The sequence below is a fragment of the Aegilops tauschii genome, chromosome 5 (assembly GCF_002575655.3).
Source record: "Aegilops tauschii subsp. strangulata cultivar AL8/78 chromosome 5, Aet v6.0, whole genome shotgun sequence".
Lineage (NCBI taxonomy): Eukaryota > Viridiplantae > Streptophyta > Magnoliopsida > Poales > Poaceae > Aegilops > Aegilops tauschii.
The window spans coordinates 264,000,122-264,021,690 of NC_053039.3; the positions used below are offsets into that span (position 1 = coordinate 264,000,122).

General features: G+C 46.6%; 1 protein-coding gene across 1 annotated transcript; it reads right to left on the reverse strand.

Moving 5' to 3' along the window:
• Nucleotides 1-17,943: 17,943 nt before the first annotated feature.
• LOC141022369 (uncharacterized) lies at nucleotides 17,944-18,856 on the reverse strand. Its single transcript, XM_073498619.1, has 2 exons — nucleotides 18,791-18,856; nucleotides 17,944-18,639 (listed from the first exon to the last, which is right to left on the reverse strand). The coding sequence occupies exons 1-2, from the start codon at nucleotides 18,854-18,856 to the stop codon at nucleotides 17,944-17,946; spliced, it is 762 nt and encodes a 253-aa protein (XP_073354720.1).
• Nucleotides 18,857-21,569: the final 2,713 nt, after the last annotated feature.

The window sequence follows — 21,569 nt, forward strand, 5'->3', positions numbered from 1 at the left end:
CAACACTGGTGATGTAACCAATCGTTTCTTCAACTCTTGGAAACTAGCTTCACATTCCTCAGTCCAATTGAACTTGGTGTCCTTCTTCAATAGCTCAGTCATGGGCTTTGCAATCTTCGAGAAATTCTCGATGAACCTCCGGTAGTATCCTGCAAGTCCAAGGAAACTCCGGATCTCTCCAACTGACGTGGGTGATTCCCAACTTGTTACTGTGTCAACTTTGGCGGGGTCTACTGCTATTCCTTCTTCGGATATAACATGTCCGAGGAATCCAACTTCCTTCAGCCAAAATTCGCATTTGCTGAACTTGGCGTATAACTGATGTTCCCTGAGCTTCTCAAGTACCAAACGCAAATGCTCCTTATGCTCTTCTTCATTCTTGGAATAGATTAAAATATCGTCAATGAATACCACGACGAACTTATCCAAAAACTCCATAAACACTTTGTTCATCAGGTTCATGAAATAGGCAGGTGCGTTAGTCAGACCAAATGACATAACGGTATACTCATATAGCCCGTATCTGGTGGTAAAAGCCGTCTTAGGTATATCCTGCTCTCGAATCTTTAACTGATGGTATCCTGATCGTAGATCGATCTTGGAAAATACCTTAGCTCCTTGTAAGTGGTCAAACAAATCATTGATCATCGGCAGTGGGTACTTGTTTTTGATGGTCACTTCATTCAATCCACGATAATCAACAACCATCCTCAACGATCCATCTTTCTTCTCCACTAGAAGTACTGGTGATCCCCAAGGTGACGAACTTGGGCGAATATAGCCTTTATCCAATAACTCCTTAATCTGCTTCTTAATCTCCTCCAAATCTTTTGCGGGCATCTTGTACGGTCTCTTAGATATTGGCCCTGTGCCTGGCAAAAGTTCAATCAAGAACTCAATGTCTCTATCCGGTGGCATGCCTGGCAACTCTTCTGGAAATACATCCGGGTAATCCTTCACCACTGGTACTTCCTCCTGTACAACTCCTGATAAGGAATTCACTTGAGTCCTCTTCGGCATATGCCGGGATACATACTTAATCCTTCTTCCTTCTGGGGTGGTAAGCAAAATCGACTTACTGGCGCACTCAATGTTCCCTTCATACTTTGATAACCAATCCATGCCTAATATCACATCCAATCCTTGCGATTCCAAGATTATTAGGTCTGAGGGAAACAGGTAGTTACCAATCCTTAATGGTAACCGTTCACACCATAAACTAGCCATATACTCTGCTCCTGGCGAGGTTACTAACATGGGTGACCTAAGGGCTTGGGTTGGAAGTTTATACTTATCCACAAATCCCCTTGATATGTATGAATGCGATGCACCAGTATCAAAAAGAACGAGTGCAGTAAATGACTTAACCATAAACTTACCTATTACTGCATCAGGCTGTGCTTCAACCTCTTCCACGCTCACGTGGTTCACATGTCCTTTATTGAAAGGGTACGGCTTCTTCCCAGAGCTTCCATTGCCATTTCCATTTTGGGCTTCAGGACAATCAGTTGCATAAGGTCCAGTCTTCTGGCACTTGAAACAAGTAATGTGACTTAGATCCCTCTTGGCTGGGGTAGATGGGGTATTACGGTTCTGTCCGTTGCTTCCTCCATTCCCATTACCATTCTTGGAGCCATTATGGTTGTGCGAACTACCTCCTCCATGGGTATGCTGAAATTGTCCTCCCGATTTTGGGGCAAAACGTGGCTTCTGCTGAGCTCCAGAATTATACTTCCCTTGTCCATACTTCCTCTTACGGTTTTCAATCTGCTGATGCTTCCCTTCAATCATGAGCGCTCTATCTACCAACTCCTGGTAGTTGTTGAAGGTTGCTACCATTAGCTGCATGCTCATCTCATCATTCAATCCTTCGAGAAACTTCTCCTGCTTTTGCTGCATCTGTAGCAACGTCATCTGGTGCATAACGTGCTAACTTACTGAAATCCTCCACATACTGGCCTACGGTGCGTCCTCCTTGGCGTAGGTTACGAAACTCACGCTTCTTCATGGCCATAGCTCCTGCTGAAACATGGGTTGTACGAAAAGCTTGCTGAAACTGGTCCCATGTGACAGTGTCAATAGGGTGTGTGGCTGTGTAATTCTCCCACCATGATGCTGCGGGTCCATCAAGCTGATGTGCGGCAAAACGCACTCTTTCCGCATCTGTGCATCCTGCAGTGGCCAACTCTCTTCCAACTTTGCGGAGCCAATCATCTGCAACAATCGGCTCGGTAATGCTGGAAAACACCGGCGGATTTAGCCTCAAGAAACGGGCTAAGTGATCAACAGGTGGTGGTGGTGGGTTGTTGTTGTTGTTGTTGTTGTTGCCTTGGTTCTGTACTAACACTTGCATCAGGGCATTCTGTTGCTGAATCAACTGGGTGATCTCCGGTGGGAAAACAAATCCGGTGTCGCGTCTTGGAGGCATCTGATAGGTTAGAAAAGATGAGAGTTTAGAATAGAATGAGGTCTAGAGGGAAAACACTACCCTTATGCTCATGAGACAAATACAATCAATAACACTCAATCAATTCAAACAAGGCATACAATCGATCTATCTAGCGTTACAAAAGTGCTTGAACTATACTATATAAATGGGGGAAAACTACTACTGATATGGTGGTCTACTAGAAATTCTGATCAGTTGAAGACTCCATGATATCTGCTCCAGCTTCATCAACAAAGTCATCTTCACTGGGGTCTGAGTCAGTGTCGTCGATGATGATGTAGTTATCCGGGCAAGTGCATTCATCATCTGCTGCTTTTGGCACTGGATTTCCCATGAATACTCCAATCTTCTTCTCCAGGTCGTCATTCTTCCCTACTAGCGCGACGATTTCCTCCAAATAATCCTCGCGTGTAGCCTTGAGTTCTTCCTCCAGCTCCTTGATCTTCGTCAATGCCTTCTTTAGATCTATCTTGCCTGAGCACATCTGGTTCTCCTGGCGACGAATGTGTTGGTTTTGCTCCTGGATGAAAGCTGCAATTGATCCATCCTTCTTGGTGCTGATCATCTCCCATTGCTCGTCTCGGCGTCCACAAATCTGATAAATAGTATCCTTAAGCTCCCTGTGGTAGACTTCTCCAATGCGTCCCATAGCGATGTGGGCTGCCATACTCTTCCCTAAACTCCAGGTTGGTGCTTCAAAAGACAACTTTATAGGCTCAGTGACTGGCGCAATCGTCCTTCCTGGAACTTGAACTTGAATCTGCCAGCTCTCCTCTTTAGGTAATGTGGCGTTGTAGGTTCCGGTGATGCTTGGTATTCCTATGTTCAAGTACTTAGTGACTTCCTTCAAGTGACGTCCAAAAGGCGTATCCTCATCTGGTTGCATGAACTTGCTCCTTGCATCCGCCATTCCTAAAAGAGTAGAAAGTGGAGAGGGGTCAGAAATGAGAAGAGAGAAGTGTTCTAGGGTTTAAGCTTAGTGGTCGTGTCCTATAGTCAGCGTGTGCTCTGATACCGCCTTTGTAGCGACTAGACCTCAAACAGTCTGTGCTGCTGTGCACCAGTGTCATCCCTGGATCAGTAATGCTGACACGCACAGTACAAATGGAGGATTTATAACAGAGTAGCAATCACACACTTATTACAACGAATATCTCAAAAGAGAATAAGTATGATAAATATGGCTTAAGGCCATCTAAATACGATAACAGCGGAAGGCTTGGAAGATAAGTGAGTCCATCAACTCCAACGGCATCACTGAGTATAAGACCACGACCTAAGGCACCTTACTCGTCGTCTGAAAAGTATGGAACATGAAACATTGCAGCCCGGAAACGGGTCAGCACATGGAATATGCTGGCAATGTAACACATAGAGAATAGTGAACATAATAATGCTATACTACATGCATATATGGCTGGTGGAAAGCTCTATGGTTACGGTTTTGCGAAAAGCCAAATTTTCCCTACTGCAAAGGAATAAATTTTATTTAACTATCATGGTGGTTGTTAAACATTGAGAAGGTACCTCCAACTCAATCCCAATTAAGTATCATCATTAACCCAACAAAATTAATTAAGGTAACATGGTGATGAGATTCACATGATAATCCAGATACTAGATACTCAAGTTGTCCATAACCGGGGACACGGCTAACCATGATTAGTTTGTACACTCCGCAGAGGTTTGTGCACTTTTCCCCACAAGACTCGATCGCCTCCGTTTGATTCTCGCACTGCATGATGTTTGAGAAACGGATGACCGAGACACAGTCTTTCAGAAGCGTTAACTCTCTACTCTGGGTAGACCGTACCACCTACATCCCCTACATCTGCTAGTCCACCTCTTCAAGAGCTCACACAACTTAATCAACTATGCTAGAGCCCATAATAGCATGTGGCTGCACACGGAAGTTTTTAGCATGAATAATCTCATGATCCCTTTGAGCCTGGGTGGCGGTCCATAGGATGATCACACGGGTACTCCGGGATATCCAAAAATACAGGCAGCACTGGGTTCTCCAGGTGCCTCAATCCACCCAGATGTGAGTTTTAGTTGCCACCTTAAGTAAACCATTAATTAACAATCTCACATCTGTCATGAATATCTCTCAAACCCAATCCACGTCTACGAGCATAGCATGGCAATATAAGCAAACGTAGAAGTAACTCCCAAGGGTTTGATAATAAAACAGGTGATAGGTACTACCTCAACTACTTCCAAAACCCACAGTTTAATTAGATCCTAATCATGCAATGTTTGAGGATTGATCTAATGCAATAAAAAACTGGGTATGGAAAAGTATGATCAAAGTGTTACTTGCCTTGCTGATGATCCGCGTAACCTAGAGATTCGAAGTAACAAGCGGCGCACTCCGGGTACTCTATCGCAAACAAAGAAGCAAACAATAAGTACTCATCTAATGCACAAGTAAAACTCAAATAAAAGATCCAACCAGAAAGTTCAACTTAAGAACTCCGGTTTGCAAAAAGAATCAAATCGAACGAAGCAACGAAAATCAAACGGCGAAAGAAACAAGCTTCGTTTACTAATCTGAATCTAGGTCAAATTTTACAGTAGCCAAAACTTGTTTGAGTAGGTTAAACGGAAAGATAATTTCGAGACGAAACTCTAGGCGCTTGAATCGCCTGATTCCGATAAACGAGCGAAAAGTTAAACGAAAACGAAGTTCTGTTCTGAATTCACGATCTGGAATAATCGCGGAAAAATCCGACGAAAAGAAAAACTGACGAACAGTTAAAGAACAGACGTTCGTTAACAGCGAAAATCCGGCGAACACATTTGTTTAAACGAACGGGTCGGTGAACGTTCACTAAGTAATAAAACCAAAAAAATAAACCGATCTGGAAAAAAACGAAAACTAGGGTTTAGAAAAAATAAACCGACTCGGTTTTTTTTAAAACGGACTCGGGCGACGGTGGCTTCGGCTACCTCGGCGGCAGCTCCGGCGGGACTCCGACGGGGCGGCGGGGCGACGGCGAGGCTCGGGCGGTGGCGGTGCTCGGCTGCGGGGCGGCGGGCGGCGGCGGCGCGGCGGCGGGTGTGGGTCGGGGCGGCGGCGGGGTGAGGAGAGGAGGCGGGGTGGGGGTATTTTAGAGGGGGAGGGGGGTGGCGTGGAGGAGGGGGCAAGGCGGCGGTGGGGCGGCGTGTCCCTAGCGGACTCGGGCGGCGGCGGCGTCGTGCGCGCGAGGGAGACGACGGGATGTGGGCCGGCTGCCTCGGCTGGGCCTCGGCCCGGTCGGGCGCGGGTTTTTTTCTTAAATATTCCGCCAAATATAAACAAATCGCAGAAAATTAAATAAAAACAAAAATGATAAAACAAATTTTCCCTGTCTAATTAAAATAATTAGAACAAGGTGAACATTTTTTGACCGAAAAATACAGTTTCGAAAACGTGCAATTTTTTTAATGCAAGTAAAATTGCAAATAAAATCCGAATAAAATCCAATATATGATTTTAATATTTTTCCTCCAATATTTCAATTGTTTTGGAGAAGTCATATTTTCTCCTCTCATTTATTTTAATATGAAATATTTTTCGGAGAGAAAAATAATTAAAACCAAAAATCCTCGTTTTATTATTTGATAAAAATCAAATATGAAAAATCGGGAAAATCCCCAACTCTCTCCGAGGGTCCTTGAGTTGCTTAGGATTTATCGAGGATTTGCCAAAATGCAATAAAATATGCTATGCAATGATGATCTAATGTATAACATTCCAAATTGAAAATTTGGGATGTTACAGGCTCATTTCCAGCATTCGGTTACTTACGGCCCGTTACTGTCATTTTCTGCTTGTGGGTCAAATTCAGCCCGTGGTTACAGTCGGCCCGTTTGCGGCCCGTTAATACGTTGGGCCATTTTCATGTCGAAAAAAACCCGTTGGGCTGTTTTCATTGAGTTATCAAATACGCCAATAAACGGCCCATTATTGTCCACGAATAGTACAGCCCATGATTGGCGAAATGATGATACGCCCCGTAGAAGGCCCATGGATCCTACGGCCCGTAAAAGGCCCATGGATCGTACGGCCCGTAGAAGGCCCATGGATCCTACGACCCGTATAGAAGGCCAATGGATCCTACGGCCCGTAGAAGGCCCATGGATCATACTGCCCGCAGGAGGCCCATGGTTACAACAGTCCGTGTGTTGCCATGATTATTAGAAAAACACAGAAAAAGAACTGCAATGACTACAAGCAAACAACTAAACAAGACAATAAGGAAATAAATAAGCAAGCAATTACCGCTAGCCTATTACTGCTATTACACATATTACATCCACTGGGCATCAAAGTTCGCCACCAGTGCAAATATAGGGAACAAAGCAGCATATTTCATACACTGGCCGTCAAAATTGGCCACCAGTGCAAATAAACGCGGCAGCAAAACAAGAGCATAACTGAAACAACTTCATAAGAGCTCAAGAAACGTGGTATCCACCATGCTGGCAATAAGCTTAGCAAGCTTATTAGCTTTGTCCTGTTTGGCGCTAAAATCCTCCAACGCTTGCTGTTGCCCAGAAAGTATGCATCTGAATGCTCCAGGGACTTCCGCAGTCCTTCCGCTTCTTGTCGCAGCACAGCTGATCGATGTCTTTCAGCTTGTAGTTGAGACTCAAGAAACCGAACTGATTCAGACAGTGAGTTTGAATAGCTTGTGCAAGCGGTAGTGGCCAGTAACTCCTACACTAAACCAAGACAGGACTTTGGGGTTGTCTCACTGTCTTCGAGATAGTCTTCCTTAGCTGTTTTATCAGCTTTGTTGGAGACCAACAAGGACGTATCACTATCCTGAACCTTATCTGCATTACTTCCTTTACCATTGCTTAATAAGGCACTCTTCCCCAATATTCTGTCAGCATTCTAAAATAAGAAACAAGCAGACACATAACAGTTTAGCATGTACTAGCATATGAAACTCATTTCGGTGAACCAGTTCATTAGTAAGGTGGACAAGATTAAACTACCAAGTCTTCTATTGCCAAGTACTAATACATAATAAAAGCATCAAACAAACATATGTCTATGTCCTATGGTCACTGCATTGTCTTGCCAAATCAAAATAGAGACACGGTTCAAATCATATCAGTTCAAGACAAAGCAACAGTGAAAGAATACAAAGCGTGGGAAACTACAAAACAAGATTTTAGATGGGTACCACGGGTCTACATGTACAAGAACACTATTGGCTCTGTTGTGATGCTAGTAATGTGCATGATATGAGAAGTCAACTGTAACACAATTGAAATTGAAATCAGCAGAGCTATTGATAAGGGCAAGCCTGTTAAAGAAACATGCGTGAACATACCTGCTGTGCCATTGTAGTTTCGATTGGATCCTTCAATTTAAAAATAAGTTTGTATGAGTAAATACAGTGATACAAGAGCAAAGTAGTATGCACAATAGCAATCATAGTTAAAAAAGGCGCGCCTAAGCGAGCGCGTAAGCGCGCCTAGGCTCTAGGCGTTGGCGAAACGCATTGCGCATAACTACACTTAATCTGTGCATAATTGCGCATAAGCATGTGCTTTGGTCAGTAAAGCGCAAGGCGGTGGCAAAATGCACAATTAACGCCTATCGCTTTTTTGAACTATGATAGCAATGGAATTTTAAATTAGAACAGTTGTTCTTCAGGTTTAGGCACTTGTTCTACATGAACAGAGTACAGTAAGACGCAAGAATATAGTACTTAAAAATAGAAAATGTGCTCATAGACCTTACCACATTCTTGGTTCGGGACCAGTACAGAACAAGGCGTTCCCAGTCATCGTCCAGTAAATGTGTCTCAAGAGAACGTAAGGGAATTTGATGAGTTTCTTTGCCGGCGAAGTATGTTTTATTCAGGTAATTCCGATACTCCCACCAAGCATTCTTGAAGATAGCAGAGGTATTAGCACAGGTTACCTCATCCTGAGTTTCCAAATCGGTCCTTCTCTATAGAGAAAAATGGGAAAATTTGCTGTATTATAACCATCATGGAGGTAGGATGTATGGGACAAAGCAAAGTAATTGCCATGAATAACATTACTTACACATAACTCCTGGACAAACACCTGCAACTGGCATTTTCCTTCATCTTCAGTATAATATTTCCAAGATGGGAAGATATGCACATACGATTTAACAACATCAAATGCGATAGATGCTAAACTACGACTAGCTGGTTGTGCTTCCTCCACAGGAATAGGCGTACTAACTGGTGGAGTTGGGGTTCGCCGTGATAGTACTAGCCCTTTGAGCACTGGAGCTGCCTTACTAACTGCTCTTGTTTGGGAGCTCTATGGTGGAGATGGTGCTGTGTCAACAGGAACTGGGTTACTATCTGCTGGGGTTGGGGTTAGATTGGGTGAAGCTGGTTCTCTGTCCATCGCAGTAGGGGTACAATCTGCGAGAGTTTGGGTTATGTGTGGTAGGGCTGGTTCTCGTGCATGTACAACCGGGGTGCTATCTCCACCAAGAGGTAGCACTGTTTTATTTGAAGACCGTGTTTTTAGTCCGCTAGATGCTGGCATCACCCGCTCCAATTCAAATGGCTGATAAACAGGAAACATAGTTGAATGTACAGACATTGTATGAGAGACAAATGCAATAGATAGTGTGGAAAAAAGAGGGCATGAAATAGTTGACATGTATATTGTTTAACTAAAACGGATAGCATGACATAATTTCACATATATGATGTCTATCTAAACTGGATAGCATAGCATAACATAATTCAAAGATATGATGAATAACTAAACAGGATCGCATGACATAATTCACCTACATGTTATCTAAGTAATCAGGATCGCATCATTTAATTCACATATGTGATTTATATGCTAAATAGAGGGCATTAGATATGATGTCTGAACTAAGAACATGGTGTTGAATATTGTGTATATGATGTCTAATCTATGCAATGCAAGACACCATATGCATGATATGAGCAGTATAACCGTGCCAAGTTAGAGCATACACCTCGGTGGGGGAATAGGACTGGTAATCTGTCTCTGAATCCATCTCTGAGGAGCTATCGGGACCCAACAAGAGATCTGCTTCGACAGGTAGCACTATCTGCTCAGAAGGCCTTGTTTTCACTCCAGATTTTTCAATCTCCCACCCAAATGGCTGATTCACAGGAAGAGTAGTTTAATGTACAAACACTGTTGACAAATGGAAATGTAATGAAGAAAAGGATGGGCAAGATATCATTCAAATATATGATGCCTGGTTAAACAGGATGGCATTGCACATTTCACGTATATTATGGCTGGCTAAAAGACATGAGACTGCACAATTCCCATATATGATATAGAAACTAAACATGTGGCATTACAGAACATGTCTAAACTAAGCAGATGACATATATGATTTCAAAAGTAGGCACTGCAAGGCAACATATGCATGATATGACTAACATCATCATGCCAAGGTAGAGCAAACACCTTGGGGGGTAAATAGGAGTGGTCAGCGGCGTCTGAATCCGCCTTAGAACAGATAGTTTCCTCTGGATTACAATCTGGAGAGGGGTGGGGAGGGTTTGACATTGAACCCACCATGGAGCGATGTGTGCATGACATTGTATTGCCGCGCAAAACTCTTCTCTTTTTCTCTACATGTTCAGCATGACTGTGTACAATATCTGACATGCATACGAAAAAAATATGGTGAGATTATGTAAGGAGAGCATGCAGAAATTTAGAGTGATGGTAACAACCAGTGGATGGATCCAAAAATAATGATAGCAGGCTGATGATTGCTTTAATTTAATAAAAAGACAGATGATGATTTCTTTACTATTTGTTTCCCACCCAAGATGAACAACATAAGCATACCCTAGGTGAACCAGATATTAGACAGAGATACTATTCATTGCTTCCGCGATATGTGCCCCATAACTAATTTAGAACTCAAGTTTGAACATTAATTTGGAATCTGAATGTTACTGTCGAAACTGAACGCAATGGTAGCAGAGAGGCACTTGACATGTAGTTTAGGGAGGGCCTGCAGTTCATCTTCAACCTGCACCCCCCTGAGCCGCCAGCCACCACTGGCCGAACCGCCGGCCCCAGCGCCGCCTCGCCGCCCCGAAACAACTCCCCACCGCCGGTCCGCCGCCGCCCCGGCCAGCCCTATAGGCCCCCCGCCCCCACCCTGAACCCTAGGATAGATAGTGGGATACCTCTCCGGCGAGCCCCCGTCCCCGCTGCGGGTGGTTCTTCCTTAACTCCGGCGAGCCCCCCACCCCCTGAAAATTGACTGACCCAAAAGTCGATTCAGTCAACAACACGAGCGAGGGGGAGAACAGTAGCAGCAGCACGAGCGAGCGAGCGAGAGCCGGAGCAGCAGTAGCAGCGTGAGCGAGCGAGAGCCGGAGCAGCAGCAGCTGGGCGGGCGAGCGGTCGAGCGAGAGCCGGAGCAGCAGCAGCAGCGCGAGCGAGAGCCGAAGCAGCAGCAGCAGATCTGACTGGTATGGACACCGCCACCGAAGGGGCCTCGCACTCGGGGAGAGCCGCCGTGGAGATGTCGCCCGCGGTGCCGGCTTCAAGGTAGCCGCTCCATGGGGGTGTGGGATGGAGCACCGTCGTCGCCGGGAGGTCGAGGTAAGGAGAAGGTGCGATGCGATGAGTGTACAACCTCTTTGGTGGCGCCGAGTAGGCCTCGGCTTCGTTCGAGGAGTCGATGAGGATGATGCGGTTCCGGTGGAGCAGGTTAAGGCGGCGCTGTGGGGATGGAGCAGCCGCGATAGACGAGGTGATCGTCGGAGCAGTCTCCTTGGAGGTGGAGGACGGGGCGGCTGAACCGGCTGGACGACGAGATGGACGACAGATCCTCATCCGGGGAGGTGGACGAGGGACGTCGAGCTGTTGCGGTGGACGACGTCGTCGGGGAAGAGGCTCCAGCTAGGCAGCGGTGAGGTGGCGGACGGATGAGGGTGGGGTTTCGCGGCTGGAGCGGAGAGGTTATGGCGGCCTGGGATTTCGAATGGCAAAAAGGAGGCGATGGGAGGGGGTGAACCATGACTTAGGGACGCGCTTGTCCAAAATGTAGGGTGTGTTACAAAAGTACCCCGCACCGATTTGAACTAGCGACCCTTTCGGCTCTGGGTTAGAAGGGGGATTTCCCGTGTCGGGATTTGGCAGCTAGAGGGAGTTTTCGCGCGCGTTGTAATTTTGGGATAGCAAGGTGCGGGTTGTGAAGGCGCCAGTTTTGGGAGCACGATATCTGAATTTTCGGGATATAACAAGGCGCGGGTTGAATTTTAGGGACAAGCCTAACGTGTAATATTGTACTTGTACGTACCAAATCAATTCGCACTTCCCTCAACCAAAAAGAAAACGAAAAAATAAAACTATTCACACCACACAAAGAGAGAGTCTTGCCCCGTTTTACTATAAAAATGCTATTTAAAGCTACTCATACCAACAATTTAGTGCAATTAAATGTTATTCGGTAGTATGAATCCATGTTATGTCCAATTACATTTTTTCGCTTGCTGTATAATGCATGTAACCTACTCATACCAACATTTTAGTGCATTCCAAATGTCTATACCACCGCTGCAATTCAAACTGAATTTGAATTCATTTCTCTATTTCAATAACAAATCTACAATCATGATTGTTGCCAACTTCAACCATCATTCGTGTATTCCCTTAATAACACACCACATGATTACTATAGAGATAGATATGAACTATGTGTACTACATGAACTCGAATTCTATTTTTTGAATACACTTGATGTTGATTCCAAATAATAGTACATTTGATGTACTAACTATATATTCATAATCTAAACCATGTTCCATACGTGTACACCGTGTTTATCACACATAGTATAGTGCCCCGCCCCTACATTATGACAAGTATTTAGACCTGAGCTGCAAAAGCCACACATTAGCCCAAATTATGATCAATGTTCTATATGTTATACGTAGTACTAGCAAGATGCCCATGCGTTCCAAAGAACATCAACATGATCAAGGGGAGGCCTAATTTGCAAATATGGAGAGGGGTGTGGGTATGTTTTTTCAAAATTGCCATAGTTTCCTTCCTATCCGTCAGATATAAATCGGACGGCCTATATTGCAGGATGGCACCATCATCAACAACTCCATTTTTTATAAGAGTAGAGATAAAATATATTATATGTAGTATAACATGTTCATAACCACACCATGTGTATCACCGTTATATATATTCACACATGCGTCAGTTTAAAACACTATGTTAATTTCTTCAAATATCCGAATTCGCTTTTTAGAATGAAGTATGATCTCTATTCGTCTTTTACACCCACACACTCCTCTTATCTTTGTAGCTAGCTAGCGCTAACTTTCACTCATGCATGGAGACGCCTGCATCCCTCTAACCCTCCCTCAGCATTCTCTAGCTCCATCATGCAAATTCGTCTTTTCACTTTAGGTCGTTCACCCACGGTGTGTGTAGGCCCCCCAGCTCCTTCTTTACGGCACACATCGATCGATATGCCTCTCTAGCCAGGTGTGCCTAGCACAAAACACAAGCTTCCCCTCTTCTCTTATCACCGTCCATGCCTCACTCCCACCACTCTTTTCATCGATCTCGTACTCGCACACTTCTCCCCCCTCGATATAGTATGACTCTCGCACCACCTCCTATATGCATCCCTCTCTCTCTATCCTTCTCCCCATGCCTCATTTGCTTCTAACACACACATGCATGTATACCGATCGATCTCCCAACATATACCTAGGTCGACTTTAACTATTCCCCCCATCGATTGCCGTACCTCACAAGTTATGTCTCTCCTTTCTCTGACAAAGGACGATTGATCTTCCTATGTAGTTATGTCTGCTTACCACATCCATATCGCCCCCATCATTCATGCATGCCTCCTGACCCGTCTCTTACACACACGTGCACAGACAGGCAGCCATCCCCTCTCTTATTGATATTGCAGGCGTGCCCTCCGGTTGTCTAGCAATCCTATCCCACCATTTGTTAGAAGCAACTCCACTACCACCCCCTCCAACACTCTAGCTCTGTCTCTCTCCCAACCTTATTCCTCCCCTGCACATATGCACGGATGCCGATCGATCTCCCTTAATACATGAGGTAGATCGATATCCCTTAATACATGAGGTAGGCCTCTCTCCTCCTCCACACATATACCAGCCATTGTACCTCTATAGTTAATTAGGCCTCCCTCCCCCCCACCACACACCGATAGTCGAGCGCCGTAGGTAGGTATCCATGCCACAGAGACAAAACGCACCTGTCCCCTCTCTCGTTCTAGTAGGCCAGCCACTCTATATCTTTGACGTGGGCACACACAAATTCGATGGCACTCTTTATCGACCGCGCGCGCGCGCACACACACATCATCCCTCTCTTCGATTCTATGGACACCTCAAGTCGATGATACCTCCATTCTCTTCTCGTGGATCGCCCCCTCTATATATATGATATATCCAGGACTCTATTTCACACACATTGCATATGTTACATTTTTTGATTGACCCCCCCTCTAAAAAAACTCTCACGAACCCACACACTATATCTCTCTACGTTTGTATCTCTCTCACACAACCCCACGTAGGTGGTGTACGTATACAAGAAGAGAATAGGTGCACCGTGCACGTACTCACGCTTCGTGCCCAGACACACCCGCGCGGGTACACGGTGGAGCTCATTTCTATACGAAATGGCAGCCCACGTGCTAATTTGAATGCGTGTAGCAGTTGTTTACTTACGGAGGTCGTGTACCACGCGTGCACGAAACAAAGTTCGACTTGATGCATTGGCGCGTTATTTTTAAATAAAGTTATATCGCTCAATGGCACGTACACAGAATATAAACTGATTTTTATGGAGAAAAAGGTAGTCCGCTCCACTATATACAATGGAGCCTGCGTGCCTGGTTTGTCTCTCTTCAGAGTATCTCACACAAGGCTGTGGTGGCCTCTCTCTCTCTCTCTCTCACCATTGGTCACTGATCCGGCCGCATCCCGTCCGCCGGCGGAAAGGGAGGACATGCATCGTTTCTCTGTTCGACGGCACCGAGGCAGCACGTCCCGATCTGCGGTACACGCCGTTCTCTCTGACCAAGCTCCGGCACGGTAGGGCCTACGCCACCTGCTCGCTACCGCAGTATGGGCATATTCCGCCCGCCGCCGCTCACCTAGTTACATCCCGATGACCTCCAGGTATCCCCTCCGGCCTTGCTCCACTGCCCATCTTCCCACGTCGCTGCATGTGGATCTTCCATAGTTCTTTGCACAAAACGTAGCTCGTCCGGCGTACTTTCCATATTGCAATCTCGTCCTCACACCATTTTAGACAAACACAACCGTGTTGTTATCTTCCGTTAGGACAAGGAATATGCTTCTTTTTTGTCGTCGCAACTGTCATCAACAATATTTGTCTTTTTACAAATTTCAAATGGGCATATTTTAGAGTGTAGATTCACTCATTTTGCTTCGTATGTGTACTCCCTCCGTTCCTAAATATTTGTCTTTCTAGAGATTTCAACAAGTGACTACATACGGAGCAAAATGAGTGAATCTACACTCTAAAATATGTCTATATACATCCGTATGTAGTAGTTCATTTGAATCTCTAAAAAGACAAATATTTGAGTAGTCACTCGTTGAAATCTCTAGAAAGACAAATACTCCGGAGTATATTTAAGAACTGAGGGGGTAGTGCATAGCCGCATGGGAGACTCAGACCGGTCATTGCGCCGCATTAATAGTGAGTAATGAGCAGTCAAATCATAAGCCCCACCTTTCCCACTGTAAGTTGTTCGGAAGAAGCAACCATCAATACGCTCTTCTTTGAATCCGCTCATACTACTCCATCCATCACTGTTTATAGAGCGCGCTTCAGAAAAAGAGAAAATCTCTAGGACCAAGGCGACTAGCGATCGACCTGAAAAATAGCATTGATAGTTATAGCACGGTGTCTATTACTAGAGGAAATAATGCGTACACACATGCATGCAGTGCTCCCACCCCGGGTAGACACATGCATGCACTTACTCCACTTCGTAGTACTACATCGAGAGAAAATTGCGGTTACCACACCCTAATTAATTGAGCATTAAACCAAACGCGTCTAAAGTCTCTCTGGTGGTGTAAATGCATTGAGAGAAATGCATCATAATGAAGCGCGCCCTGTAAACTGTGACGGAGGGAGGAGTAGTATGAAGGTGCAAAACCAAGTACGCGTATGGCCAGTCGGTCAATGCACCTCGTCTTGGCATATCACTGACATGTGTGACCGGAGTGTGAGCAAACCGATCTCAATTGACGGCAAAATGGACAACCCGCCGTTCCTTGAGAGAGACGAGGAGCGAGAACACACAGACAGGCTCGCACGGAGGCCAAGATATATTCGAGCATGGTTGATCGATATCATCCTTACATGTTGGGCTGCCGTTTTCCGCCCTTCTCCGGAATAAATGTGTACTTTATCAAAGATTAAGAAAAATAAGAGTACAGAGGCTCCACCATGCGGTTCTAGTAGTAGTACTACTCGTACTACTAAACCTTGCGCTTGGCTCTTCGCCTCTTCGTGAAGTCGAACAATGATGGTACTCCGCCTGTTCGGTACTACAGTGTATGCCTCTGGCAATCTGACACCGAATAAACTGATGCATGTCCACCGCCTGGGTGAGGTACGTTGCATTAGTCAAAAGGCGTAAGCAAGCTTCACCTTTTCCTGCAAGCCTCTCCTCGTTCTGCGAGTTGACGGGACACACCAACAAGTAGTGCTAGTCCATACTCCCTCCTTTCCGGTTAATATGGCTTAATCTTTTTTGCGGGTAAATGAGAGAGCTTTATTCATATATAAGCATTGTTAGAACGATCAACCAAGACACTGGTCACTAGGAAGCGAGGTACCCCGCAAAAAAGAAGTAGGAAGCGAGGTGTTCCATCAAGCAAGCTCTCGGCCACATTCAAAGTGCAGCAAGCACGGTTCGCACAAAGATGCGCCGCAAGGTTTTTTGACCTGTTTACATGCTGAATAACAAAAAAGAGAGGAAATATTACCGAGCGCTCCTATTTGTAACAGGATATGAGCCAGAATTAAGCGAGAATTGTGGCGAGTGTTCCATGCAATCAACTTCCATTATCACATGCGAGAACCCTCGAAGAGAACCAAATGTGTTGAAGATTGCTTTATCACATTTAAAAAATATAATAAGAGTGCAGACGCTCCTCCATCCGGTTCCTAGTACTAGTATAGTACCTCTATAGACTATAGTAGTAGTACTAGTAAACTTTGCGCTTGGCTGTTCGCCTCTTCGGGAAGTGCAACAATAATAGTACTAGTATAGTGTATGCTTCTGGAAATGTGACACCGAATTAACTGTTGCACGTCCACCGCCTGAGCGAAGGTCAACTTGCATTAGTCAAAAGTTTCTCCTTGTCCTGCGAGCCACCGCGCGCAAGCTTCTCCCGTCCTGCAAGATTCTCCTCGTTCGGCAAGTTGACGGGACACAACAAAGTAATGCTAGTTCATGCTGCCTCCTCTCCGATTAATATGGCTTAATTTCAAACGAGATAAATACACTGTCTGTCACTGTATATTTGTAAAAATACGGTCAGTGGACTTCATAATATGCTCATTGCGCTCAATATATACATTTTCCGGTGTTTATACGGTCACTAGCTCACCCTCGGTGAGTATGTGTGTGCATGCATGTGTAGGTTGAGCACTTGAGCGTGACCGTGTGTGTTCCGTCGTGTGCTCGGACATGCATGCATTAGGGCGTCGCGCGCGTTTTTGCGTCCATGTGTACGCGTGACTGTTGCTTACACGTAGGGGGAGTACGTGTAGGGGACACTAAAGGAGCGGTCAAATCACACAGTAAGTTAGTTGGAAGAAGCAACCATCATTTCACTCTTCAATGACACGTACGCAATATAAAATAGTTGATATGGAGAGAAAAAGAAAACCACTATATATACACTAGCAGGAGCCTAAGCTACAAGCCTGCTTGCTTGGGTTGCTCTCTTCACAAGCATCGAATGACGGTGGCCACACCGCTGGTCACATATCCGGCCTGATCCCGCAGCTGGGGGAAGGGAACAATGTTCTGCGTAGACGCGGTCGACATCGGCGAGGGAGAAAATCCACAGTCGGTGCGTCCCAATCGGGGGCCACCGCGGTATGGGCCGATGCCGCGTCCCAACCGCCCTTCTAGCTACAGCTCGACGTCCGTTTCGAAAATATTAGTGCATGTCAACAAAAATTATACTAGTATCGTTGTTCCGTTTTGAAAAAAAGCATATAAGCTGTTACTTCCTACCCAAAGGATCTCTATATCCAACAGACACAAAATATCCATTCGACTGTTCAAAATTACTTTCACTGCTGATCTGATGTTGAGGTAATTGCTGCATCGCCACCAAAACCCACCATCTCTTAAGCTAAAGTAGACCGAGCTAACCCCTATATTAGCATATTACTAAGATAAACAGAAGGCACTGTAGAATCATTTAGGACGTGAGCTTGTCAATCTGAATGTGGAGGGACACCAGCTTAGCCCCGGCCAGCAGCTTGGGCGGAACTGTGAACAAGGTCAGCTCCTGCACGGCGACGTCGCCGGGATCCCTGCTGCTTGTCACCTCCATTTCCACCTTGACGGTGTCGGTCCTGCCTTTGGGCTCCCTCGGCGGGCCGTTCGCCCACAGCTTGGCCACGTAGTGCGGCAGTGGGGATGCCCCCGCTCTGATGCAGACGACCGACACAGCAATAGGCGCACCGATGTCGAGCACGTCGCCGACCAAGAAAAATGCGCGGCCGTCCTCCTCCGCGAACAGCAAGAGTCGTGGCTCCGACAGTGGCACTTGCAGCTGGAGCGCCTTGCCGTACTGGATCCTGTGCACGGGCATGGGATGCATGGTGCTGATGTGGTGGGAGAGCCACGGGGGCAGGCCTTCGTAGCCACAGACGGGCACGGGGCATTTGTAGGGCGCGAGCGGACACACGCTCTGGTGATCAGCGAGCTTGTGGTAAGTGACGTAGAGCCCACAGCCTTCGTGCGGGCACTCCACCCTCACCGAGGAGAGGACGGCGTCCACCGCCGTGTTCTGCACGTCGAAGCCACCGCCGCGCTCGCACTTCTGGCATTGCCGCTGGTTCCCGGGGCGCTCGACGCAGCAGTCCGCGCAAGCCAGGTGCCCTCCCTGGCACTGCACAAATCAATCGAACAACACATCAATCAAGAAACCTTCACCTTGCTCGATCAGCCGAATGGACGAGGTGTATTCGAACCTCAGACACTGGAGGCTTCAAGGGGCGGAGGCACAAGGGGCAGTGGAGCAAGGTGAGGTCCATCGAGACCATAGAGAGCTCCATCGTCGGGTCCTGTTCCGTCTGCATGATCTCGCCCTCCTCGTGCACAACCATCTCTTGCTTTGTTAGGGCCGGGGCATTACAAAGCTTTACCGTCACATATTCATACTACTCCAAGGTGCATTAAATGAACACATGCAAGTATCAAAAGGAGAGTCACGGCATGCATGCATGCGTTGTAATTAATGCATCGGTAAACGCAAATTATTGAAATATGTCGAGTGCAGTGCTTTGATGTGTCGCATCAACTCGTACAAGACCGAGAAGTTTGATTACTACAACGCCCTCTCGCCTTAACTGCACCTGCCTTTGGCTGCATGACAGGTGGGCCACCGACCTCTTGGGCCCACCTGTCGTGGACGCAAAGGCAGGAGCAGTAAGTCAATGAAGCTGCGTCCCTCCCTCGCCCATGAGCGTGGTGGCTGGCAGGACTATGAGAAGCTTTCGTTCGCTACATGCTCTCCCTCCCGTACGCGATGGACATGCAGCAGTTCAATCGGTGTCAGATGGCCAGAAGCATACTGTAGTACTCCTCCACTTCAGTAGTACTCCATCATTTTGTTTGACTTCCCGAAGAGGCGAAGAGCCAAGCGCAGCCCGGACGCTCGTGTGGCGGTTTCATGTGTAGAGTAGTCTAGGATAGCGTGTACCATGCGTGTAAGCTTAAAATCGTTGGGGTCGGCTCCATGCTATATTTTTTGATTAAAATTATCTTCTGGCCCTACCTGTCATCCTGGTGATTCTAGTTTGCACGCTCATCTGGTCAAGACATGAATATATATTTTAATTTGTGGTGGGGTAAATGATAGAGGTTGCAGCAAATGGAGTATTGTACACTGCGGGTCTTTCAGCCAAGTTTAGAGGCAACCATGTGGGGCCAGTGCTATGATGTGTCGCGTCAACTCGTACAACGAGGAGAAGCTTGATTTTACTACTACACGCCTTCTCAAAGAGCCGAAGAGCCAAGTGCAACCCGAACGTGGCAGTTGCGAACCTTGGAGCACGCATATAGCCAGGCTCTTGCATGAGACAAAATTGCTATGTGAGCCCACTATTGTAGTACTTGCTAGTATAGCCCTGTAAACCAGAAAGGAGTATTTGCCTTTCTTGAGATTTCAACAAGTGACTAGACTACACCGAGACGGAGTACATATGGAGAAAAATGAGTGAATCTACACCGTAAATAAACACGTAGTTTTCTTGTTTTCCTCTCAGCCTTGGTCGCGGTGCACAATATTGAGTATACTAGTACTACCATCTTGAAATTTATGAAGTCACCATAGGCACCTCGTCGTCGACGGGAACGTCTCCTGACACGCGATAGACGCGAGCTGCAGTCGCCTCCATAGGTGCTTGAATGCCAAGGAGGGAGAGGGTAGCAGTTCCCGAGACGTTGAACGGTCAATGATGCATGCTCAAATTACTCTACATGCAGAGGGAATCAATTTTTTTTGAAGGAGCAGAGGGAAATAATTGGAGAAGCAGAATAGAGCCAGCACGATGTGAATGCAACCGAGTTTGGATTCTCATATAAAGGCGCCCCACCACTCCAATCCATCTACTCCTTAGTCTCTGCGCAATACTGCTCACTCCAATCCAAGACAAAGTGACTAGAAGCCCGAAGCACCTATGGAGGCGATGGACACGAGCGGCAGTCGGCTGTGCCAAATCATCCAAGGTGCCGTCCTGCGGTCCCGCACCGTGCAGCGTTTCCAGACGGTGCTGGCGACCGCCATCGTCGTAGCCCTCGCCGATGCCGGCTTCGCCTCTCACATGGACGCCATGATGGTCAACTCCATCCGCAAGTGTGCCGCCGTCAAGAAGCGCGCGGACGACCTTGCCGTACTGCTCCAGCCCGCGCGCCCAGGCTCCTCATTGCCTGCCACCCTCATCGTCCTCCATGGTGACGAACTCTTTCAAGCCCTGGTGGCCCTGCAGTTGCCGGAGGTCGCGATGAAGAATGTGCACCTCGAGGCCGCGCTCATCGCGCAGCGCCTCGCCATGCAAGAAACCGTCGACTTGCACATCCACGTCTACGAGGAAATCGTCTACATAGGCCACTACAAGGCCAGCGAGTAAGTAAGATGTTGGCCTTCTTCCAGCGTCTGGAATCTTTGGACGCCATTGTTCAGAAGCACGTCGACCTGGCCACAAAAGCCGCTGCTACTTAGCTGCCGTTCGATGCATCTCTTCTTCTTGCCTCCTGTAACCAGCACTGCATCGCCTCGTGGCCTTAATGTTTTATTAGTATAGGAGTATATGGCATTTTTGTTCCAGTAGTAACGTTTTCACTGTGAGGTGGGGCCGCAGTTGAGCAAACCGACCATCGGCAAATCCCCACCCCACCCACCGGGCGTCGGCTGAGTTTAGAATTACTAGAAGAGAGAAACGAGGGAGAAGAGCTAGCTGTAGCACAGACGCTATTGTCAGATGGGACTCGCGTTTATAGAATAGGAGTACTGAGCACTCACACCTCTTTTTTTAGGGAAAAATCAGTCGTATGTCTAGTACTACCACTAGTTGGGTGCGTGCGACCTATACCTGTCATCACTTTAGGTCTCCTTTTCGAACCGCAGCTACGCTTCACCGTACATATTTTTTCACGCATTTATCCTCCTATATGTACTCCTAGGCTATTTCCACGTGCACCCTTATGCCGACATGTGGGACATAGAGCATCTGGGTCGTAGTGCATGCACGACTCGGAGCATATGCGGGGGTATTTTACATTTCAGACCTCACGAATTACATGCAAACCCCCCGTAGA